We start from the raw sequence: 25,748 nt of genomic DNA on the forward strand, positions 1-25,748 counted from the left end.
GGCGGCAGGGGCCGGGCGGGGCGCGGTGCGGTGTGCCCGCGGCGCTCTGGTCGCGGCAGATTTACCCCGGCCGCCGTCCTCGCCGCAGCCTGAGGGGCGCTGAGGAGAACGGGAGGTTTTTGGAAGAGGCGCACAGAGGAGCACCGGGCTGACCGCCGGCCCCGCCCGCAGGCTCACGCCATGCTGCGGGCGCTTCCCCGTCTCTGAGGAGAGGCGAAGGGGCGGCAGGGGACGGCGGCGACGCGATTGCTAAGGTAATGGAAGTGAGCTGCTCTCTCTCGCCGTCTTTTTCCTGCTTATCCGCATCTGTGTGGCGAGCGGTTGTCACTCGGCTGCGCCCTGGCAGCGGGATCCCCGAGCTCCCGGGGTGGGAGTTCGCTCCCGGTCGGTAGTAGTGGACAGGTGCAAGGCGTGTGTTCTGCGTGTGTGTCTGTCTCTGGTGCCCGGCCGGGGAGAGGCCGTGCCCTGCCCGGGCCGTGCGGACCCCCGAGAGCACCGCGGCTGCGGTTCGCCCTCCCGCGGGGTCCGGAGGAAGGGGACCCGGCCTCGGGTCCCGGCGCAGGGCGCAGGAGGTGCGTGGGCGCTGTCCGGCCGGTGCGGGGGTGCCCACGCCCCGCGGGGCGCGGCTCAGGGGACGCGGTGTCCCGGCAGGTATGAGGGCAGAGCACGCGGAGCCGGAGCTCGGTGGGGACGCAGGACAAGTTGTGCTGCCCAGAAACCGCAAGTCTTTTCGGGGAAGGACGAGGGGGAGCACGCGCTGGGGTACAGCTTGAAGGGGGAGCTGGTGCCCTGTGGGAAAACTTGGAAATTGTTTCGCTTCGGTAGCGTATTGCAATAATACACTTCCATCCGCCGACAAAGTGCGTTTGCGTGAAGACAGGTTGGTGTGTGAGAGTGAAGCTGCCAGGCACTCTCCTCCCAGAATCTTAATCTCCTGTGACACCGAAAGCATCTTCTTAGTCACTAGATGTGATGGCATAAGTATAGGAGTGTGTTGCAGGGCCAGTAAGAAGCTTCAAGTGTTTTTTTTTTTTTTTTTCCTGAGGAAGATGCTGATTTTTGTATAAATAACGGCACGCTGCCGCTTGTACGCTGCAGACGTAATAGCAGCCGGGGCTGCTGCTCCGAGGAGCTGACTACGCCTGTGGCTCTGAGCTTGGCGTCCCGTCTGCACCGGCGCTGCCCTCGCTGGGGCGGCCAAGGTAAGTCGGGGCTTCCTTCAGCTGACCTGTAAGAGACTTGGCAGAACTGCACCCCAGTTGTAGCCTGTGTGCTACATGATGCTTCCCTGAAATCAAAGATATGCATAATTTGCTTTTGATTGAAATTTATTTGCTGACTGCCAGTGTATAGGGATTGGAAAGCAGGAAAATTTGTCTTTGATCAATAAATTCATACTGTAAAACTCACCTTTGTGTTGGTGTGTTGCAGCAGATATTAGTGGTTTCCCACCCCAAAGAAAGATACTTTAAGATACTTTTCCTCTTTGTTTCTGGAGGAAGCACTAATAGCTTGTAAGCTATTAGTGTGGGATTTATTTTTATTTTTGAGTAGAAGTATATTTGCTATCATAAGTTTCCTTTTTTTTTTTTTTTTTTTTTTTTTGTAATGCCAAAGTTATTCTAATCTTGCAGACCAGAAGATCTAGGAATTGTTTACTGTGGGGTTATGATCTATAATACTTTCTCACTAGCTGATTTGGAGCACTTTCACTACTTCCTTGTAAATCTGCTTTAAAAAGAGGTCAGTAATTGAAGAGCAGTTATTGGCTTGGGGGCATATTGTTACAAGCACAGAATAATAGTGTTCATTGCTTGAACATGTGTGTGAAATGCTGAAGAAGCTGTTTAGACTCAGCCAATATTGACTTTATTTTTAGATAAGCTGTTCCTTTTTCTAATGACCTGACTGATAGAACAATTGATGACAACCATTCCAGTTTCCTTCTTAACTGTCTACAAGTGTGATGGATTAGATAGCCTTTCTTTTTTCCATTCTGAACTGTATTAGAGGGAAAAACAGTGATTTGCTACACATCTTATACTGAGATTTATGGTAATAGAAGATTGCTGTTCACCTGATTTTTCTGTTTTTTTATTCTTTGCTACCCTTCCCTTCTAAGAAAAGTTGCAGCAGGTTGCTGCACAGAGTAATTGTCAGTGCTGCTTACCTTGGTTTCTCTCTGACAGTTCCTGTGGTGCAGGTAGTACAGATACCTGTTTTAATCAATGATGCCTGCAGATAAGATGAGAAGGTGTGTCCTCTTAAGGCAGCCGTTACCTCCTTGCCAACCACTTACAAGGTGTTTCAGTGTCTAGCATGTAATTCTGGTGAGCACACTGGTACAACAGAGGTGAGCAGAGCACTTTTTGTTCGTGGCAGTAACTCTGCATTTGGTAATGCTTCTGAGGCAGCTGAGGAAAGCTGAATGTATGGACAGGAGATGCTAGGCTTTGTTGTCGTCCATTCGAGCAGGGGAGAAAAGAAGAGGGTAGTCCTGTCCCAGCAGACTGCAGCAAACTAACAGATGGCAGGGAAGAGAAGAAGCTAATATATGTGGAGTAGCAGGAAGATAAAATAGCTGCAGTGTGTTGTTTTAACATGGTGCGTTGGGATGCTATGTTAATCTGTGGTGAAACTTCAGGATCTTGCAGTGCTGTGGCTCAGGCTTCCTAACAGAAATACAAGGGTGTTGTGGGGTGATGATTTTTTTCTTTCCTAAGTAAAAATATGAGTCTTGAGCTTTTCAAGAATGAGGGGTAATTAATGCAGGGGCTTTGGCTGGATATACCTTTGATATCTAAATCAAACACTCCACTTGTGCAGTGGCAGCAGAACAAGGGAAAACTGCTCTTCCCATGCCCAATGTTACAAGAGTACAGTTTTGCCCTTATGATAGGTTATTTTGTTGTTTGTGCTCATTACCTGGAGCTTCAGTTTCTGGAAGGACACCTTGGCTCTCTAGAGGAAATATTGTAAGAACAAACAGGTCCCCTTCACTGAGCAGCCCTGGGCTATTTCAGGTAACAAATATTGCACTTAATTGTCAGAACTGAAGTGCTCCTGTTTCTTCCTGACACTCTTTTCAACCTATCACATATGTCAATTCACACCATGGCATTATAATTGCAAAGAAAACCTGGGTAGAATAAGAAAATGATGTTGATGATTTGGAAGGGTGTTTCTTCACGTCAGAATTGGGGACTTACTGCTGTCCCCAGTAAGATAGCATTCTGTCTTGTGAAGTTACCAAGCAGCATGGTGGCCCTGTGCTATTAATGAAGGTGTAATAGTACATTTAACCCTTTTCATTTGCAGTTTAGTCTGCATGAGACAGGCTGACCACAGCTGTGCTGGCCAAGCCCATTTCAGAAACTGTAGGTGGTGATGGTGGTTTTTTTCAGAAGCATCTGGTCACTTTGTTCCTGTGGAGTTACACATCTGACTTCCTCAGGCTACAAAATTTCCTCTTTGCATCTTTGAGCACTTACATATAGTTGCACGTCTTTGTATTCTGAACTGAATTATTATGTTCCTACAGCTCGAAAGCTATTTTTTCCCTGCAATTTATGTCTCCATTCTTTAACTTTCCATTCTTTTAACTTTTTTTCTGGTGACTCTGAGAGTAATGCTTGCATTTTGGTGGTGGTTTAGAGGTGGCTAGAGTACTTTGAAAAATTTGGTGTATCTTTATATCTTTGAAAAGATAATAATAGATGCGTCATGGAGAATTCTAAATGGTTTGATTGCAACTTTCCCTCAATAATATAGTGACATTTAAACTTTATCCTGGAGGTTATTAGTTAGTGTATCCACAGCATTTTCTTACTCTATATAAGTTTTACCATGAAAAGGCATTTTCATGATTTCAGTTAGTCTTTCCAGCATATTGTGGTGACTGAGGAATGAGCTAATTTCTGTTGTTGTGCTCTGTCTATGAAGAGGAGAAAGAAAGAGTGTTTTTCTTGTTGGTTGTCAAGCTCTAGAAAGATTGTGGAGTCAAGAGAGACTGCTGCTACCCACTTATGTTGCATCAGATCTCATACTATTTTTTAACATCTCTGCAGCGGGTGGCAAAGAATGTGGAGAGAAGGAAAGAGAAGAAGATTAAAATTTCAGTGGGCAATGAGGTTCTAACACTCTGACATCCCAGGAGCTCTGCATTGTCATGCTGGAAACAGCTGTGTGTTCCTAGATTCAGCAGCACAGGTACTGCCCTTTGCCTGCACAGGGGTGGTGGGCACCATGAGGCAGTGAGCAGGAATTAGTGCTGCACTTTTGCAGGAATCTTCAGTTACACTCTATAAACATTATCCTGATGGTAAAGGACAATATTTCATCTTTTTCATTGTGCTCTTAGGCACACTCTTAGGCACTGGCACTGGCATCAGCAGTGAAAGGTTCATGGTGTAGTTAAAGATCCTCACGCTACAGGCCTACCATGCTACGAGGATGTGTGTTGAACAAATGATGAGTAATGGTTTGAAAGTCAGGGTTTAGAGGTCCAATTTATTGCTCTGTCATTTGTTCTCTGAATGTGGGAAGTCACTTTATTTCACTGTGATTTAATTTATAATTTTGCCAAAGAAAATACTATTTGCTTGTGTCACAAATAAGCAACTAGTTTTAGATTGCATTTACCAGTGTAAGAGCAATCTGGCAGAGACATGTATTAGCTCAAATAAACTATCTTTAATAGGAATATTATACTATAAAAGTTGCAGTAGTCAAGTATATTAGTATTTATAGTGTATATTGGTATTTGTAGCAGTCCAGATATGGCATTCTGAAGTTCAGGTTAAATGAACCACAGCACTGGGATTTGTAGGCTTTGCTGAACTGTGTGGATGTGTGGTGTTCAGACTTGAGCTAGCTAATTCAGGAGTGGCTTAAGTGCTTCTTACATTGCAATTACTGAAGTGATTTGTGTGTAATTTGCATCTGAAAAGGCTGTGTGCTGTTATGATAAACAGCAGGGTAGTGAAATCATAGTATATTCCATCATGTCCTTGAAGTAGGTGGGATACAACCAGTTGTGTTCATTTGCACCAAGGGTATTTCATGGTGCCACATCTTCAAGGACACCTGTGCTTTTGGTAGCAAATTTCCTATTTTATTTGATTGCAAGGGTACTTGCAATTTTCCATCATCTTGAGAATGAAAACTGGCAAGAACTCTCAGCACTTTGGGGCATTTTAAATGAGATTATGCAGTCGCTGATCAATGCGGGGATGGATTGATTCTATGAACTTGCATAAGATTGCTTGAAGGGAACTTCATTTCAGCAACCTCTGTTGGGAACAGGGAGTTTAGGTGGAGTAAATCTGAATTTGTAATCTAACAAGCACTGAGGCCTATGTTTTGTTTGTTTAGTTTTTTTTTTCTTTAATTTTAGTATTTTCTTATCAGTCTGTATTAGAGCATCCATTATTTTGTGCATCTTCTCATTCAGTTTTATATTTGAATCAATTTTCTTCTGTTGTTTTCATCTTACTGGTTACAATGTAAAATACGAAGTGCAGCCCATGCCCCAGAAGTAGCTTACTGTACTTGCAATTAGTGTTTCCTATGGTACATAAAGGCAAGGCACTTTCAAAGATGGTGTATTTGATGGACCAGCTTCAAAGAACAGGATGCTCTTAGCACACCTTAACTGATCCAGTGGAAGGTTTATATTGGAGAATGGATTAGAAGTCTACCCTCAAGCTCTGTATTGTCAGTACAGTTAGCCATTTTCCACAGGGAATGATTCTGGCCAATAATTTGGCATTGTTGCAGAACAGCAAAATACAGCTTCAGCTTTGTAACTGCTGCTCCTTGCAGGCTGATAGGGCTGAATAATTACTGCTGTAGTTTGGGATCACCAATTCACATGAAGTTCGAAGTTCAGCAATAGCTATCTCTTTGCATTTCCAAATTTATATAGCAGTGACACTTGTTTTAGTAAAATATTCAGCATATACTTGGTATCACATTCTTTGTAGCTATCCTTGGTAACAGCATGTTGGCTCAGAGCCTTCCCAAGAGGCCTTGCGCTCACAGCAATATTATTTGATTGGAAGGGAAATTGATTACTGGTTAATGCTGCATTTTTTTTTTTCTGAATTCTTTGGAAGAGGAGTAGATGTATTGGAAGCAGTTTCTTCCTGGTATAGTATAATTCTGGTCCATTAAAAGTAAATTTAGTATGCAAGTGCCCATTTTAACAATTGATTTCATAAAGGGGAAAAATTGCCTAGTTAACCAGCAATTTGTATGTCAATATTCACTACCATCCATCTCCATTCCATTTTTCCTTCTGGTTATCTTGGGAAGTCAAGACCTAGACAAAATTAAATGCCAAAAATTACTTTATATTAACTTCCACCCCTATGTTTCCTCGATGTAACATCCAGATCCAGACAGTATTTTTAGCATTCTAGAATAGCTAGGAATATGTGCAGATTCAGAAATATATAAAATCAAAATGGAGTGTGTGGCAAGCTGGGGAAAGGGGAGGAAAGTAATCCACTTCTATGGCTTATCAAGAAGCAGTCTGATCACCTGCCAGATGACTGAGGCAGATCACCAGTGGCTCTCACAAATGGAACAACTGGAACTGTCCATCCTGAGTGTTGTCTGTTAGTGACAGCGTGAGCACTACCACAGGTGTCTCAGAGAGAAAATTGCTCAAGACCATGGAGAGCACCCATTTGGAGGCCTTGGTGATCCCTGGTTAACAATATTCTGCTTAGACCACTAAACCATTGATTTTTTTTTTTAAATTAACTGATATACATGATTGGGAACAGCAAGTGATTGGTGAGAAGTACTTACAGGCATCTACACATTAGATTATGCAGGGGCTGAGTTAAAACTTGTGTGTATCTGCAGGAGGCCAAGTAACTTGGATTGACTCATGTCTGAGAGCTAGTTTGGTCTAAAAGATGGCTGTGTTTATACTGCATATTCTTGGCCAGAGTGGTCTCAGACCTCTGGCCCTTAGCTGCTACCTCTGTGGCCTGAAGATACAGTGATTGTTGTGGATGGTTTTCTTTTCAAGAATAATGTTTAAAAAAAAAAAGTGAGATAGTCCTGCAGCCCACCAGAAGGATGAGGTTATACATTGCAGGACTTGGGTGACATTGGGAAGCTGTATGGTGTTGCAGAACCAATTGGGAGACTGGTGCAGACATTGGTAAGAGGTAGGAACCCCAACTTTGTGTAAGATGATCCATGCTGACTCTGGAGAGCAAGTGCTGATGGTGGACAACTGTGTTCCCAAATTCATGTCTGCTTAGGTTTGGAGCTCTACAAAAGAGAATCTGGGAGCAAACTAGGAATTAAGCACTGTGGGTGATCAGAAGCCCAGAGCTTGCTCCCTTCCCTAGTACTGTGTGGAAATGTACATCCCTACAGGATGTTCTGTAGGCAAATTTTCCACAGGAGAAGCACTTAGTTATGGAAGGGCACTGCACCTTTAAGAAATGTCTGTAAGAGTAGTAGAAATGGGAAATCCCAGTCTTCATCAAGATCCCAGTTTCCCTAAAAAGAAGAAGAAGGGAGTGTCCTGGAACTGAGTCCTCTCTTCCTCCTCTGTCAGAGTGAGGCAAAAAAATCTTGGCTCGTTCCCTGGCCTAGATGTTTGCCCATCCTTCATCCTGCCAGTTGTAGAGTGAGAAAAGTGTTGAGCTCCTGTGCTTCAGCATGGAGCTCCCTGTGAGCTTGTACCTTAGAAAGAGGAGGAATGGGGTCCTTTAGAGCCCTTGAATTCTCCCAGTGTGAACAAAACTGCTTTCCCACAAACAAAGAGGAATATGTTTGGCAAAAATTTGAACATTAAGTGCAGCTGCTGGAAGTGTTTATACTTTGTTCTTTAAAAAAGGCAACAGACTGAGTATTGTTGATAGTACTGCAATGCTTGCTGCTTGCAAGGAGGGGCAGAAGGTCTGGGATGATTTTCTACTAGGAAACTATTTTCAGAGTAACTTCAGTTACAATTTGATGTCCAAAACAAAGGATTGAAGGATTTTTAGGTGCTTTGGGAGCTATACTTCACTGACTGAAAGCAGACTTCCCTCTCTGCCCCTCCACTGCAGGAGAGCAGTGCTATGGTGTCTAGGGTGGGGCCAGACCTTTGCTCTGTCACTGTTGACTGTGGCATGGCTCCCTGTGTGTAGGCCTTATGTCCTTCTCATCAGGCTCAGGGGAGGACATACTTACAGAGTCTTGACCTGCTGGACATGGTGGTGATGTGCCATGTGTAGCTCCAGTGTTTCCCAGGAAGGAACTGGTGAAGATGGTGGAGTTTTGATCTCAGCTCCAGTCTTCCCGGCTTTGGTCCATTCAGATGGGTGCTGTACCCATTCCTCTTTGGAAAGTTATTTCACTAATTATGTGGTTTACTTCTGAAGGAGGAGTAGAGGTGAATTGTGCAGTGCTTGGACTGAGCTACACCACTGAAAAGCAGAGGATATCCCAGGTACGGCCGGAGGATCCACTGTCTAGTGTATTCACCTTGGTCAACAGGACCAGCTTAATGATAGGCTGTGTATTGCCTTCCAGTATACGCAACTTTCATGGCATGCCCAAGTCCTGGTTTAATGAAGTAATAATTAATCAGAAAAAGAACATGAAGACAACTATTTCTTCCCAGTGCACTTTTAGAGAGATTTATGTAATGGATGTGAAATATTAACTTAATATTAATGGAGATTAATTGAATTCAGTGTAAGTGATTTTTCCTTCTGTCCCTTCCTTCCTGTCACCTTAATAGTGACCTGTTTGGTCTAAATATTCTAGTAGATCAGGTAGAGATTTTTCCTGTTAAGTAATTATGATTTCAACAAGGCATATGGCTATATGATTTCTCAGGAATGTGAAAAGTCAAGTAGTCTAGTTGTATTTCACTAATTAGAAAAAAATTACCTAGTATTAATGACATGAAATTGTAATTTACTCTATGATTGTGTGCTAAAGCACTAAATCTCTCATGGTTTAATTTTAACACTATGTGTCAATTATAAGCTGCCCTTGAAATATATTAATTACACAGCATAAAGGTAATTTTCACATATTGTCACCCAAAATTACATTTCAGCTGAGCAGTCCTGATATATATGTCCATGGGAATTCATTTAGCTGATTCTGTTTTCTGTGATTCAGTTTTCCCCTATTTTAAAAACCTGTCTTATTTTATCTCACATATGCTAGAAATGTTTTGCACTGCAAATTTTGCATATTAAGTTAACAATTTATTTATTATGATGCACAATAGAAGTTGAAATGTGACCTTGTATTAGTTTGTTAAATCCAGGTGATATTTTCAATAAATAGTTTTGCAGGATTTTTCTAATGTACTTCTTTCTTTCTTTCTCTATTATGTAAAAACCCCACAGTCCATAAGGACTTCTAGATGTGCTAATTTCTATAAAACACATAGGGTTTTGTGTCTGTAAGAGGTTTCTTACAGAAGTCTTGTTTCCAATGGTCTTTTGGAACAGCAATCAAGATCTTTCAGAACACTAAGGAAAATTTCTTAATTTACTGTTCAGATGCTTTCATTGAATTTACACATACACAGAGATTAAATACTGACAGTATTTATGGATTAAAATGTAAAGGTAGTTTTCTTTGAGATTTTCTAATTACAGTTCTGTATGAGAAACTAAAAAGGTAAACTGAAAAAAATTATTTTCTTGATTTTCAGAGCATATTTTCAACTGGTTATTCCACCTTAAAATTCACTCATCCTTTCATGACACATGGGAGTCTTATCTCTTTGCAGCTTCTGGTTTTTGGGAGAGTGAGGAGCCTGATCAGATAAGAGCAAGAGAGAACTCTTACTGTGATTCAGTGCATTTTGTTGGCAGCTGCCTGTATAATCCAGTGTGCTTATGTTTCTTAGGGGAAAAGCAGAAGTGTTCTATAATAAAAAATAAAACATAAAAAGGAAAAAAAATCAGTAAGAGGAGAATGTACCCTCTCTTTTTAGCATGTTTTTGGTAATATTTTTCAAAGGCTTAATAGGGTATCTTATCCATAAACAAGAAGTTAAAGACTGCTGATTTTGTCCTTGTGTGTGGCAGCATGAGAGAATGGTTAGCACAAATGGTTTTCAATTTTTATCACTTTTGGTGCTGAGGAGTCCAGATTGCTGCAAGCATGGCTATTGTCAGAAAAACAGCTGTGGGAAAACAGCATCTTTGAACATGAAAGTTGAAATTTAGAGACGATTTATTTTTTTGAAGACATGCATTTGGATTTAAATTGATGGTGTGTGGCTTCAGGCTGGGATGAGTTAGCCCTGATAATACAGCAAACTGCCCCGAGGAGGGGGAGCTGACAGCACTCTTCAGATAGTAATTGGTGAGGTTCTTAGATGGAGGCTGTCTTAATTAAGCTAGAGGCTTATTAAAAAAAAAAAAAAAAAGAAAAAAAACCCTACATAAAATCTTTGTTTTCACTCTTCTCAGCTAAGTGTAACTGAAATTTCTTTATAAGGCTAAGCTATCACTTCTGGCTGATATATCAAAAACATGTGCTTAGGGAAAGATTCAGAGAGCAAACTCTGTTTTCAGTCTGTGTAGTGTTGTGGGGTTGACTTCCTGCTTGCATTTGGAGTCGACTGGGCTGACAGAGAGGAAAAAATTGTGTAGGTTTTTTTGGTATGTTTTTTAGGAGAGGAGTGGGCAAATCAGATGTAGACTTTTACATACAACTACATTAATTAAAGGGCTGCAAACACAGCATGTTAACATAGTAGTACGGTAAAAAAAGTTGTACTTTGACTGTGGGCAGTCTTATTTGTGTTTGCAACAGGCAAACAAATCCTCTGGAGAAGGGTATGGACATCCTGGTGGACAAGTTGTCCATGAGCCAGCAGTGCCCCTGTCACCAACCAAGGACAGTGGCATCCTGATCTGCATTAGGAAGAGCACTGCCAGCAGGTCGAGGGAGGTGATCCTGCCCTGGTGAGGCCAAATCTGGAGCGCTGTGTCCAGTAGTAGACTCCTCAGTACAAGAGAGACATGGAGATCCTGGAGCAAGTCCAGCAAAGGGCTACGAAGATGGAGGGGACTGGAGCATCTCTTTTGCGAGGAAAGGCTGAGAGAGCTGGGCCTGTTCAGCCTCAAGAAAAAAAAACTGAGAGAGGACCTCATCAATGTATTTAAGTGTCTGAAGGGAGGGTACCAAGAGGATGGAGCCAGGCTCTTCTCTGGCGTGACAAAGCATAGGACAAGAGGCAATGGGCAGAAACAGATGCACTGGAAGCTCCACCTGAACATGAGGAAGAACTTCTTTACTGTGCGAGTGAGTGTGCGCTGGAACAGTTGCCCATAGAGGATGCAGAGTCTCTCTCACTGGAGATACTCAAAAGCTGTCTGTACTCAATCCTGAGTAACGTGCCTCAAAAGCAGTCTGTACTCAATCCTGAGTGATGTGCTCCCTATGTGAGCCGGAAGGTTGGACCAGATGACCTCCAGTGGTCCCTTCCAACACCAACCATTCTGTGGTTCTGAGAAGCTGTCCTGCATCACTGGGTGCTGAGCTTCCTTCAACTCCCATATGTTAAAAAGCACAGGTGTAGTCAAATCCATGGGACCCAGCATTGCTGTGCTTTCACCTTGAAGATCCAAGAATGTGCCTATGTCATATCACTGTCTTATTTTAGCTGTAGTTTTTCTTTTTCTTGTAGAATATGAGTGAGAAAGACTTCTGTGCTTTTAAAAAGGGTATAAAGGAAAGGAAAAAAACTTGGACTATGGTCAGAGTCCTCACAGTTCCTCAGGGACCCTGGTTTAGTCTGCTAAGGTTCATCACAGCAGCAGCAGCAGCAGCAGCAGCAGTGCCTGGGCTGTGTGGAGGGGATGTCCACACTTGTCTCTGCTTCACACTGCACCTCAGTCCTCCCTTGTCTCCAGCCTTGTTCTCTGAGATGTCCATCCTGCTGTCACTCTTGCAAAGGTGGGCCTGCTCCTGCTGTTCCTGACTGAAATCCAGCAGCAAATGCTGGGCACTTGTGGGAATCACTTTTTTCAAATTTCTGCCTTCCAGCCACAGATTGGTTCACTTGTATTGGTTGCCTTATGTAGATGTTATGAAGATCTACATGTTAGGTTTATGTAGATCTTCAAAGTTAATGGCTCCCTCAATGTCACTGTGAACAGCCGGCCAGCTACTACTGCATATTGTACATGATGTTATCGTCTTGTTGCACTGGAGTAGATGAAAAGCTTCAAGAAGTGCTATGGGGGAAAATATGGAAGTACCAGAAAAGATCAAGTGAGCTGACAGTATAACAAGAACAACAGAATTTGTAAATGTGGACGTTCAAAGTGAATAATGCAATGAGTGAAACACAGCTAAGCAGTGCTGCAGAGGGCTTTTTGGTTAGAAATTGTCATTTTGTTCTTTTCAGAGCATTTCTGAATTGAAAGTTAGTTGTAATTGTTGTCTTTTAAAGCATGCATATAAAATCTCACATAATATAAGTGGTGAATGTGGTCTTTATATGCTGCAGGTGAAGCTGAAACTTGTATGACTTGACATATGCTTTCAACTCTGCTTTGTAATTGCCTTCAGAAAGTTACATAAAATCTCAACCCAGTCCCTGCTCCATTCAATTGAGTGATGATAACCTAGAGCCTAATTCTTTAGTGCCTTGAAATCATGACCAAGAAGTATTGTGAAAATGCACATTTCTGTAAATAATTTGAAGTGCTATAATTTGAAAATGCTTTACCCTTCATCATTTGTGCTGTTTAATTGTTTCTGCATCTAATAATTTTGCTTAGAGAATTTAATTCATTTCCTGTTTAGCTTACAACCTGTGCAACAGTGTAGTGTTTGGGCTTCTAGGAAGACATGAGGTTTAAATAGGGGCTAAAATTAATTTATGTTCTTTAAATATAAAATAGTGTCTAAATTGGTCTGAACATGCCTTTAAAGGGTAATCTATATATATTGTTTAACTCAACCTTGAACTGTATTACTGAATTTCCAAATTGGTATATGCATGTGCATATGTATTTGTGCCCACCTGTGTGTGTGCATGCATACCTTATAGAAGAAAAAGATGAATGACACTGGTTTGATGTAGATTATTTAACCTTGGTTTCTTTTAGATTTTTTTTAAAGGGGGTCCTTAGTTTCTTTTAGGTGTTTTTAAAGGGGGTATGTCAGCTGCTTCTGGCTCTAGTGATGGATGCCATATTACCACAGTAGCCTTTTCACTGCTGAGAAAGGACAGAGCTGGGATATGATCTGAGCTTGTCTGATTCTAGGCTCTTGACTTGTCCTTGGAAGCTGATAACTGACAGCTAGAATGGCCCAGGGATGTAGTATACATATAATTGTATGCTATGTATGTATATTGTATGCTGGGGCATGTTGTTGCCTGTGGCAATGTGAAAGGGGGTACAGGAAGGAATAGGAAAGTATCTTTTTCCTTAAATAAGGGAGACAGTTTAATGGTGAACTGTGTTTTAGAAATTAATGCATAGGTTATGCTCATGTGAACATAGATTTTGGTTTTTTTTTTTGTTCTCAGTTTTTAATGAAATACGTTGAGATGGGATATTTCAGTACTTTCAATGTTAAAGAAATTGAACTAGTCAGACAGTTTTAATGCCAATGTCTGTACAAGGCAATGTTACTTCTTAGGTTAGGAAAGGTCACCACACAGCTCCACAGCAGCCTCTAATTTAAATGTTGCTTGTCAAATATGCTGGTGGAAGAAAAGCTTAAAATATAGCATTTGACTCTGCACCATGCCCTTTTTTTTTTTTTTTTTTTTTTTTTTTTTTTTTAATAATGCTGTTGCCTCAAGGCTGTCATGACCTGGAGGAGATGAGGCAGCAGTTCCAGTTCTGTGCTTCTAGAAGATAAGGAGTATTATGTGTGGCTGTCTGCCTGTGTCCTGTTGCCTCTTCCTGGCTGTGTCATGAGAAGAGGTGAGGGAAGCTGTTTACTCTGAGCAAGCAGCTATGCCTCCCTGGTTCTTGGCTGCTGCTCTGGGTTTGTGGAGAGCTGGAAGGGGCTTGGAGTGTCTGCAGTCGAGAACTGTCAGTGTGCCTGACAGTCTGCTGCACCCGCCCGTTACAGTGGGGTTTCACTCTGCCTCACAGCAAGGTGCCTTGGCTTTTTCTTTGTAGGTACCTCAAAGCTTCTAGAACAGTCAAGGCTGTTTGTGCTATATAGTGAGGAAGGGAAGTGTGTGAAGTATTAATTGGATATTCTTCTACTGAATAAGGGCTTATGATAAAACTTCAGAACTGTGGGAGAAATGTGTGTATGTGAGGACCCAAACCACAGCTGTGTGTGACTTGGTGGTCCTTGTTCTTGGGGTGTTATCCATAAACCAGTCAGTTCTGTGATAAAATCCTACATGGGGTGAAGACAGGAGTGTGATTCCCTCTGTATCATCCTTGTATGTCTGCTTGGGAGGCAGTTGCATGTCCTTACCACGCTCCACTGCAGCCTGGAGTGATGCTGACTTTTGCTCCTGTCCTTGCAGTCTGAGCGACGAGAGGCAAACATGGCCCAAGCACCCACTGATCCGAGTAGTGCGGAAACTGCTGACCCAGAGGAGAGTTCTCCAAACATGATAGTCTACAGAAAGGTAAGGATTTGGACCTGTGGCAAAAATCCCTTTTCTATGTGGTTGACTCATAAAAGAATCCCATGCCCCTTTTGAAGTCAGAGGTATATTTGACTGCTTGGATGCATAGCTGAAAGAGTTTTCAGGAAAGTAAGTGTTTCAAACTATAGCATTTGAGAGCTTAGAAGTTGAATTCTGTTCAGTAGAAGCACTTGAGCTTGTTAGTATGAAATATTTGATGACAAGCTAATAGCTTGAAATTTGTAACTTTTTGTCATATGACTTTAGGTAATTGTTCAAGTTTGCCTCAGATGGCTAAAATAAGTGTAGATACCTTCCAAGTTTTATCATACTAAGCACAAAGCAGCCTCCATACAGCAGTCTTTTGGGACTTTTTTTCCCTATATTCGTATTGTGTTTCTTTTGTATAATTAGCAGTTTGATCCTTAATAGGTCATTGTTCTTACTTCCCATGCCTTGCTTAAATTAAAAAAAAAAGCAGCATTTTCTCAAGTGCTAGGGAAAAATGAATTAGACAAAGGGGAAACAACAGCAATGTATGATGTTAAAGAGCATTCTTTCACCATGATAAAATGTCTTATTCTGAAGTACTTTGGAGGTAGCGTAAAAGATGAAGGAAAGCTATCTATTGACCTACTTGCAAAGGCATTTTTTATTTTGGAGTAGGTGTATCCTTGATCTTTAGTATTTTTGAAGTTCATGAAATAATGTAAATACATTTTATTTAGCCTGCAAAATATTTCTTATGTAGTATGCAGAAGTGCAGCATGGTTCTGACAGGAATTTCTTCCATAGCTTAAATAAGCTACCATTCTGTTAAGAGCTACAGTGCTAGTTCAGATCAAGTTGCCTTGTGTAGTATGATCCTGGGTAAAATTACTGAAATGTGTTGAAGGTACATGGTTATGTTTTCCACTTGCTTGACTGCAATCTTGATGACTTTCATATGCTGAGAAAATAATTTAGGTTTTGTATGGAGCATGAGTTGTTTAAAGTGTTACTTTTTGATATCCATAATTTTGGTTTAGTTGTTGTGTATTTGGTTTGGAATCTGGAATTGTTAACATGGGAAAAATTTCTGGGTAATGTGTAGGCTTGTTTGTTTTGAATGTGTTATGAACACACTTTGGCTGCTAATTTGGAAGTAGCACTAGTCAGTTAGTCAGATTATTTTTTCCAACCTGTTTGCTGGGAAGTCCAACACCCCAGTAGGCTGGAGTAGATACAGGGTGTGAAGTAAATGTCTGGTTGCATGATCTAGAATTAGGGCATTAAATCTGTGACTCTGTAGAGTATCCACTTACTTGCTCTTGAAAACATTATTTTATTTGTGTGCCTCACTTTCTGTTCATCTTGCGGCATTTCTACTTTAGGATTTCTCCATTTCTTTGCCTTTCAATATTTCCTTATTGTCATGTAGAATAGAGGTTGTGAGTTCTATGGTACTAATGGGGAATATACTCATACTATTTGATTCATCTCTCATTACTGGTTTTCATCTGATGCCAATACCAGCTTTTCATAATACACCTGTCAAAATACATAGTTGTCTTTTAGAATAGCATGCCCCATGCATTGTGCAGTGATGGTGTATTCTGTATTATCAATTTTAAGCTAACATGTCTGTCAAGTTTTTTTTGCTGAGTGTTTCTGTTGCTTTGTGAATAAAAAATGTGGATATTAGCTATTTTTCAGAGTAAATTTTCATTGGTGATTGACTTTCTAAATTTAATTTACATTATTTTAGATACTGGTTTTAATATTAGTAGTTGGTATTATTTGATATTTTGATAATAGTTTGATATCAATTAGATGTATTAAACATCAGTTTTATGTTCCTTAGTGTTGAAAAATCGTATACAAAATCTGAGACAAGACTATTATTTTTTCGATTGTCTCTCCTCTCTCCAAATGAATGTTTAGCTCTTCATCTTCCATTTGCTTTCAAATGGCTTGATTGCCAGTAATGAATGTGAAAAACACTGCACTGGACTCCCTGAAATATTGAAAAAAGTCTGCCAGAATACCCTACAGTTCAGGGTTGGTACTATGTCACAGTAGAAGGAAAGGTTTGCTTCTCACAGCAGGGATCCCAAGGTGCAATTGTTTATCCACCTTACGAAGAATAAATAAGGGTGGTCTTTAACAGTGGAACCACAGTAAATCCTGCTCTGAGTGTGAACTGTTTTGTTGCTTATCAGAACTGTCATGTTTGAGGGTTTTGGGGATATAAAGCCCTGCAAGTAGAACCTCTGATTGTTAATACTTTCTTTAATACTTTGTTTACTGAGAGTCTCTGGGGTCTGTTTGAAAATCATGTGCCAACAGCTTTGTTGTAGCCTGGTTTTCTTTTAGTTGCTAATGAAAGGTAGACACATTTAGAAGGCAAACCAGATCTGAGGTGGTATTGAGTGTCCCTTTGGAGTAACCTCTCTCTGTTTTGTTTATGGAGAAAAGCCTGAAACAGGCTCTTTCTTTAGCTAGGTAAAACTAAGTGGGATGGGTTTTGGCCATGCAGAACAAAATAAACTAATTTATTTTGGCTCCAATTACTTTATGATATTCTCTATGGACTCCTGCAAGCAAATGAATTCTAACTGCTTTGATTGCTACAGCAGATGGGCTCAATGAGATAAGTCTTATTTTCTTCTACCTTCGGTGTTAACCTTTCAGAGGTTGATATTTATCAATTTGTGAGGCACGTTATTTTTTAATCCAAGATACTCAATGTTGCTCCACTGTTTTGGATGACACCTATGTGTGAATTGAGTAGTGCAGATGCATTTGTTACAGTAATCAGGGTTTAGGGTATGATTTGCCTCACCCTACCCTTGTTAAGATGAACTGTAGCCCAAACTACATGAGCTGTACTGACCAGGTCTCCAGGGGCAATCATGGGTACCTAGCTGTCAGGTACTTATGTCATAGGATAGACATTTATAATTAAGCAAGCTGCATTCCACTCTCGTGGAATTGTGTGTCCTCTTGTCTCTCTGTGCATCTCAGTGCTGAGCCCTGGGCTCTCACAGGGCTGCAGGTGGTGCTGCAGGAAGGGTGGGCTGTTATTTATCTGTGTGGCACAGTGGTACCCAATGGAGGTGTGAGGGTGCTGCAGATGCTGCATTGCCGTTTAAGTACTCTGCAAGTACACTAAATCTGGCCACATCGGAGAAGATGCTGATGTATTTTTTGATGGGATTACTACTGGAAGAGTGATGCACAGTGCTTAAAAAGACTGTTTGAAATGCACTACCCTACTTTTCATGGGAGCAGGGAGTGACATCCCCATCCTCACTTCAGTCTGTGAGCATTGTGTGGGTACTGCAGCATGGAAGGAAAAAATGCAATAAAAGCCAGGAGAGGAGAAGAACCTCTACTAGCAAATAGTAACAAAAATATAAATTGATTTTAAATGCTGGTCACGTTCCCTTGAAATCCAGCCACCTTTGATTAATCTTTCTTGCAAATGCTGGTGACTGTGTCTCAGGGGCCCTTTTGCTCATTGTTACAATAATCCACGTCTGAAAATTCCTCTTCTGCAGACAGTATTGAAAGACAAATCGTTTGCGGACACCTTCTGACACCAGACCTATTAAGTGACCTATTATCAAAATAATTTGACAAATCAAATTTTCTTACATAAAGGATGGTGGAAAATTGTCATGTTACTTTAAAAAAAAATCACAATATTTAGAGCTTGACTAAATAAGAACTAAAAATACCAATAAGGAGGAGTACCTGGGGAATATAACAAGAAGGATGGAAAACGCAGAAATTAAAATCTAAAGGTACACTTGTTTCTGAGAGAGAGCTCCTATGACAGGGAAGAGTTTGCAAACTGTGCTGTTTAGAGAGTTTTAGAACCACTGGAGCATGTATGTTCTGAGAGATTTCAAAGCATACTGTCAAAGAAATGATCTGCATTATTTGATGGTAGATTTCCATTTCTGCTTATTTTTTGCCAAACATATCCTCTATATCTGCTTGCTAATGTTGGCACTTACTGAGTTAAATTTTGAATTTTTATGGTTACTCATGGTAAATCTTTTGAACAAGCAGGAAAATATAATTTCCAAAGGCAATTACTGCTCTAAGGAATGTAACACAAACTTGCAGCTGCCACAAGATGCTTTCAGAAAAATCTGAGTTTGCTACCTTCAGTACTTGGCAGCCTTCATGTCTTTTTAAATGCTGATTTAAGATCTGAATTGGGAAAAAACAAAAAAACAACCAAAAAGAAAGCAGCCTTACATTTGCAGATTTTCTCCAGGCAAATTCAAGTGTTCCAGCCATGTCAAGTAGCAGGAGTGTTGCTGTCAGACCTGGCTGATTGGGCAGGAAATGAGAGAACAAGAAGATGTAAAGACAGGCTTATGCATCAAAAAAATGTATGGACCACAAAGCAGAAGGATGGGGGAAAAGACTGTTGTTAAATTAACTGTTCACATTAAAAAATATAGTACTGGTATTTTGAGCTAGTCAGAAAACTGAGACTGCAATTTGATTGCTATTAAGTTGTGCTATGAAAAACCATCTCAACAGGACACCGTCCAAGCAACCAAAAGCAGATGAGCCTCATAAGGGTGTAGTCCAAATTATGACTTCTGGTAAAGAAAGAAAAAATTTAGGTGTTTTAAAATGAGATGGGTTTTATGCATACAACTTATTTTTTTATCAAAAGAAAGCAGTATGCATCATTTTTTGAGGCTTCCTAACCCCTTTGAGGTTTCATGCTGTTTTTATGAGAGACAGCAGAACTTAAAATGTATTTTAACTCTTGAATACTTTTGGCATTCTTTTTATTTGAGTCTCTTGAGTTATATTTCAGGATTCTGCTACATGGAAAGGCCTTCTGAACCTTATTTTTCTGCATGAAATCTGAGTTTTTCACACAGCTGCTTCTGTTTTGTAGCTGGTTCTTTAACATAAAACTGTAAATTGATGATGATAATGCATGAGTTGATAACACTGCAGACCTTCAGACTTCAAATTTTACCCAAGGATTTTTATGTACTGTCATTAGAGATTACTTTATGTCATTTTAAGTCATCTTACTCTTAACATTTCCTGATTTATTTTTCTTTTTTCTTTTTTGACTCTGTTTTCAGACTAAAAACAGTAAGCCACAATTAAACTAGGACTGAATTTGAGGGTATGTATTGAGGCTTCAGGGACTGAAATAACCAGCAATTTTGGTTAAATAATCTCCAAACTAGCATTGTTACTGCTGGAAAATAAATTTAAACCCAGTCTCGTTACCAAAATGTGTTGACACACAGGTTAGGCAGTGGAGGGCCTTTAACTCTGCATTTCTGTATTGCACATTGACAAGGAAGTTTCGGGTAATTTATCAATGTAAATACTCATGTGCCTTGCTTGTAAACAGAAGCTGGCCATTCCTTGAAACCTTGCTAGTTTCTCTATTCAGCTGATTTATTGTGTCAACAACTTTGACTGCATAGGAAAGGAGGGAGAGAATGCCTGGTTAAATTGCATAGAGAGGGAGAAATGCCTGGTTAAATTGTGGCTGTAATTATGACAGAGCTCGTTGATTTTTATTTAGAGGATTCCTTCTTGGCATTTCCTGTAATTCACTGATTCTCCTTTCCATACCTCATACAGTAAAATCCTGGGGATAGTAATCACAGTTGGAGCATTAAATCTAGTTTTACAGAGAGAGAGGCTGTACAGTGGGGGGCAGAGGTGGGAATGGCTGCGTTCAACAAACCTGTCAGGTAGGAGCAGCAGAGAGTCCAAAGTATAGTGGTAAGTCATAGAAGTCATAGTCCAGTTATGAGCAATGGCAATGAAAATCACAAATCCCAGAGCGTCTTGGAGAAGTATTTCCAGGGCAGGCATAGGTGTCAGCAGTATTATGTAAAAGGCCAGTGATAATGACCTCTTCTAGGTCATGGTATAGTCTTCTCTTTTTGTCATCTCCTGTCTTCAGAAAATATGTCCTGGTTGCACAGCATGGACTAGAAGCAAGTGTTTAGCTGAGCAAAAGCTAGTACTAGTGTGCACACAAATTTTGGTAAATTTGTGATAGATATCAGCAATTTTGGAGTTAGAGGGTGGTTCCTAATTCTTAGAAAAGTGAAGTTCTGGAGAAGTCACTGCAGAGAGTAGTGAGGTCCAGGAAGCCATATGTCTTTACATACCATAGCTGTAGGCATGTTTTTGAAGAGGCATGTATGACATGGTATTTGGCAAAAGTGGAGAAGGAGACACAGTGAGCCAAGAAGTCTCTCTAGCTTTATGTATACCTTCTTCATATTACCTTGAGTAGGTAAAAACATCTAAAATACCTCCTAAATATGTGTGTGTATTTATCTATTAAATACCTTCAAACACCCTTTATTAATGCAATAGCAAACAAATTGCACTGCTGAAGCCTGACACGTGTCAGTGTCCTTGAACAAAGCCATTGCTACAGACCTTGACTGTAGCTGTCAGGGAAGCCTTGTGGTAAAGCTGGGGTCTGTGAGTTTGATTTCCGCATCAGTTAGACGATATGAATGATTAATGATCAAAGGCATTAATGTAAAATTGCAGGCAGCTGGTTCCTGGAGGATTTCAGAAGCTGACTTGCATTGTTGCGTAGATACAAATAAGACTGTCATACCAGTGGCAGAAACATGTTTTTAGAGTCAGGTGGAGGTCATTCACCTGGAAGAAGGACTCTTGGACACTTTGTGGTTTGTTGTTTCCTTGCAATAATAGTTACGATTTATTTGAGATTAGAGATTTGGATTAGTAGGCAGTGTGCAAATTTACAGATAGGTAAATAAGTGTAATGTGTATGTAGGTAAAGCCTCAAATAACTATTTTTGTGTTTGTCTTTTTAGGTGTATAAATGCATGCATATATATGCAGACATATATTTACATGCTTAAAAGTAATGAGAAAGAACAAATATCCCTTGTTTTATCCTGGCTATGTGGTATAGCCTAATATGCACAATTGAGGAGATACGTTAAAATGTTATATGTAGATGTATGTATGATGCCCTTTCTGATATATCTAATGTGCCTTAAGTTTTTCTATTCAAATAATGCATGCATGTATTCATTGGTTTGCATTTCACACATGGCCTTAGCCCAAGTGGAAAGCTGTCCTGAGCTCTTGTGTATTGTATACCTCTTTGTAGTTAGAGGTTTTGGTGATAAACATATAACTTTTTTTTTTCTCTTCATATTTCCCTAACAGTTGCCTTATTTAAACTTGTTTAATTTTCTTCCCTCTCTGTCTCATAATTTCTCTGTTCCTCTTTGTAACTGAAACAAACTGTCTTTTGCACCCATAAAAGTCTAATTACAGTGATCTATTACTTTAACTGTTCTCAGAGGCAGAAAAAAGACAAGCCAGGACCAATAGCTATGACAACTTCAAAGTATATTTTTAGCAAAGCAACTAGTGCAAATATAGAATACAGAGATAAAAAGGGAAGGTTCAGCTAGAGGGAAAGATTATGCTATTCTAGCTGTAGCACTTAGTGCCTTGCATTTTTGGAAATGGTTCTTTTTTATTCTCCTAGCATTTTTCTCATGCCATTTGCTTTGTATTTGTTGTCGGCATTTTAAGTGCTGGTCTTGAAGTATTTGCACTATTTGATGATTTACTTTTGCATGTTGTTTTGGGCAAAATGCTGAATATGAGCATTTTCTTTCTGCCTAAACTTTATTTTAGCCATGGGCTTGTTTTGTTTACTAGAAACAAACCAAAATGAAATGGTGAAGCAGGATGGAGCTGCCAGCCTGACTTATTCCAGGAGGCAGCTTCTGGCCATTTCAGATGCAATTTTGAACCTTAATATTAAGACAAAATAGTTTGGATGGAATTAGATGAAATGTGCAATAAACTAGTTTTTTGTTTTGTAACAGAACTTCAACTAAACCCTTATTCTATCGTGATTAATAAAATATCACTTCAGAGGATTATGAACTTATTCTAAAAGGCTCTGCAATAAGTTTGAGTGGGAGGATTCAGTTCAAGAAATAGAATTACGTATGCGGGACCATGAAAATATGCAAATAAGGTCCCATTAAAAAACTCATGTTTTGCATCCTAAGACATTTTGAAGCATGTTCTCTTTTTTCATGAGAAGCTGTTATACCACGTTCAAAGGGCAGCAATTACTTTTATTCTTTTTGCTTTATCACTGCTGCTGTTGTATTTTATCTTATTTTTCCTTGTCTCTCCAAAGTTAACTGAAATGAAGAAAGTGGAAAGTAACCAGTTAACCAGACATTGAAGTGCACAGATCTGCTTAACAAAGAATTGCATTCTAATTCTTGAGTATATTCAATATTTTAGTTCAAAGGCTGTGTGCTTTTTGGGGTGATGAGGGAAGGCAAAAGCGTTAATTTAAATTACGTGTCACCTCTCTGTACTTTACTTTCCTTAAGTATTAATGGAGCTCATTAATATTACCTTGCATTAAAGTGTTTGGAAATTATACTTTGGACCAATAATTAAGGGCCTCTGAAGGTAAAGCGAAACATACTTGTGGCATATACAAGAAGAAATGACAAGATATTTTAGTAGTTTAATTGGGAGTAGAGTAAATGGAATAGGTAAGAAGAGAACTTAATCAAGGAACACATTAATGAACTAATCAGATCTATTTCTTGTTTGAGAGAGAAAGCGCATCAAGTCCAATTTCATTCACACTTCAGTTTTGTGAAAATGTGGTTCTGTGAGATAGAAGTCAAGTAAATGTTTCTGTTGTTATGTCTTTAAGCTCTAGATGGAAATGATTTTGTGTACCAGAGTCTTCTCAGAGTTTAGTGCTGGAGGTGTCACTTCTGTTCTCTACCATGTCAGCTTTTGATGAAAGTAGCTGTGGTGGCCATTGCATATTAAGAATTTTCTGTTGGTTCTCTTACTACTCCACATTCTTTCCTTATGTCTTGCATTATTTGGAAGTTTTAGCAAGGAGACCAGAGCTGGAGGGCTGTGGGGACTGGTTACCTCTATTTGCAGGCACAGTTCTCCTCTGCTTGTTGGCATGACTGGCAGCAGGAGCTGTTTTGGTGTGATGCCCCAAATTAAGGGAATATTTCATTCACTGGTGCTATAATTAGATGCCTTTCTCCATCAGTGAATCCACCCAATTTTGTTAAACATTGCTTGCAGCTATGTATGAATTAGCTCATTAGGTAACTTGGGCAAAATGTCACAAAACCTTGGGTGCACTGGGTTCTTGTCACTTTCACTGTCCCCCCTGGGCACTTAATAGTAAAATTAACTGGAGCTCTGTTTATTATATTTTTCTATGTGTAGAAAAGCAGACTACAATAATGGGACTACGGTTGTCTGCTGGTATGTTGAAGATTGTCCAACCATTGGCTTGTATCTGGAAAGTTGTGTGTGGAAAAACAGTGATTAAACCCACATATTTAATAACATGAAAACATCTGTTTGGAAACAGGGAGCCCAAGTGCTTTTAATCTAGGTCCTCTTAGCAGGAAAGGTGATCTACTTTGGTAATGATTTTTTAAAGTATTTTTTACTGGAAAGCACTTCAAACGTGTTGAGTTAGAAGAAGTTTTCTGCTTGCAAGAATGCAATCTCCACTTTCAACAATGAAAATGGTGTTTAAGTCATTCACAGTGTATTTAGCATCAATGGTGCTCTCTTCCCACTTAAGAGGTGTCTTAGGGAGGATAAGCTACCTTTGGCTCAAACGTGCACAAAATTGTGACAGAATACATTTTTGTGGGATGGCCTGTGCTCTGGTTTTGCCTCTGCTAAACTGTTGTTTTTCTGTGTTACACACATTTGCAACAGATAGTATTTGAAGGGAAAAATGGAGGATTGAAGGATAATGCACCAAAAGTAAGCAGAAAGGATAAATAAAATGGAAGGGCGAACCGTTTTGGAGAAAGAGTTAAGACTCAATATTGCTTTTAAAAAAGAAGTATTTGCTGACTTAGAATTGCAAGAGGTATTTACAGAATCATCAGGGTTGGAAGAGATCTTCAAGACCATCTAGTCCAGCTGTCAACACCACCATAATCACCTCTCAACAGCATCCCCAAGTGCCCTACCCAGCCCCCTCTTGAACACTTTCAGAGACAGTGACTGTACCACCTCCCTGGGCAATTTATTCCAATGCCTAATCACTCTTTCAGTGAAAAACATTTTCCAGATATCTAATCTGAACCTCCTCTGGCACAACTTGAGGCCATTTCCTCTTGTCCTGTCGCTTGAGACTTGGCCAGAAGAGACTGACTTCCACATGGCTACATCCTCCTTTCAGGTAGCTGTAGAGAGCAATGAGGTTCCCCTCCAAGCCTCCTCTTCTCCAGACTAAACAATCCCAGTTCTTAAAGCACTTTTTCAGCAGTCTTAGAATTATTTGAGTCCACTGTGGGCTGCATGCAAGCATTACTTGTAGACTGTAGATGAGGTTAATTGTCCTTAATTGAATAAACTGGATATATATGAGAAACATTTGGCTGTAGAATGAGGCCCTGAGTCACTTCTGAGGTTCAGGCAAGGGCACACAGAAGCTACATGCTCCTATTCCATTTTACAGCTTCCTGCCTTTTTTTTTCTCCTATAATTATTTCATTTGACAATCTGACCATTCTCACAGTGCAGCTATTTTAACTTGGTGAAAATTAACTGAAGGCTGAGTGCTCTTTGTTCCACTGTTGTCTCAATAGCACTGAGTTTGTCTGCCAGTCTAAGGGAGAGTGATGAAAGGGAGGCATGGTCATATACTGGGGCATATACCCCATGGTGGACATTGCTTCACACCCTTGATTCTGATGCATTCAGATGAAGTGCTAAGAAATAGTGTCAGTGACCAGAGAAACTGTGTAAATATGTCAAGTTGCAGAAAGCTTCCCGGGGCATTCAAGGACAAGCAGCTCAGATGCTTCTTTCCAAATGAATTACAAAACTATGCAGAAATTGAAACACTGGCTTCATTACTTTAATTATTTTCTCCATAGTGTCTTAATTTTCTTCATATTTATTATCGCAGTTGAGCAATTTTCTCTGTGGCAGCTATGCCACTTCAAGAGTATTTTGAATAGGGCAAGTAAAATCCTTGGGATGGGAAACTGGTTAATAAGCGGAGATTGTAGTGAGAGAGGAGGTGATGGTTTTAGCTTCTGCTCTTACACCTCACAGC

The 25,748-nt window shown here is 40.2% G+C and overlaps 1 protein-coding gene across 5 annotated transcripts in view; it reads left to right on the plus strand.

Moving 5' to 3' along the window:
* Positions 1 to 25,748, plus strand: part of RGS6 (regulator of G protein signaling 6) — a 257,345-nt gene continuing 231,597 nt past the window's right edge. For 4 of the 5 annotated variants that reach the window (XM_068193299.1, XM_068193301.1, XM_068193300.1 and 1 more), the window contains exon 1: positions 14,498 to 14,602. In XM_068193299.1, the coding sequence (XP_068049400.1) occupies positions 14,519 to 14,602 (84 nt within the window). In that variant the 5' untranslated portion in view covers positions 14,498 to 14,518. Of the gene's footprint in view, positions 255 to 14,497; positions 14,603 to 25,748 lie in introns of those variants that run through there. The other variant, XM_068193298.1, reaches the window with a different exon arrangement.

The sequence above is a fragment of the Anomalospiza imberbis genome, chromosome 6, assembly GCF_031753505.1.
Source record: "Anomalospiza imberbis isolate Cuckoo-Finch-1a 21T00152 chromosome 6, ASM3175350v1, whole genome shotgun sequence".
Lineage (NCBI taxonomy): Eukaryota > Metazoa > Chordata > Aves > Passeriformes > Viduidae > Anomalospiza > Anomalospiza imberbis.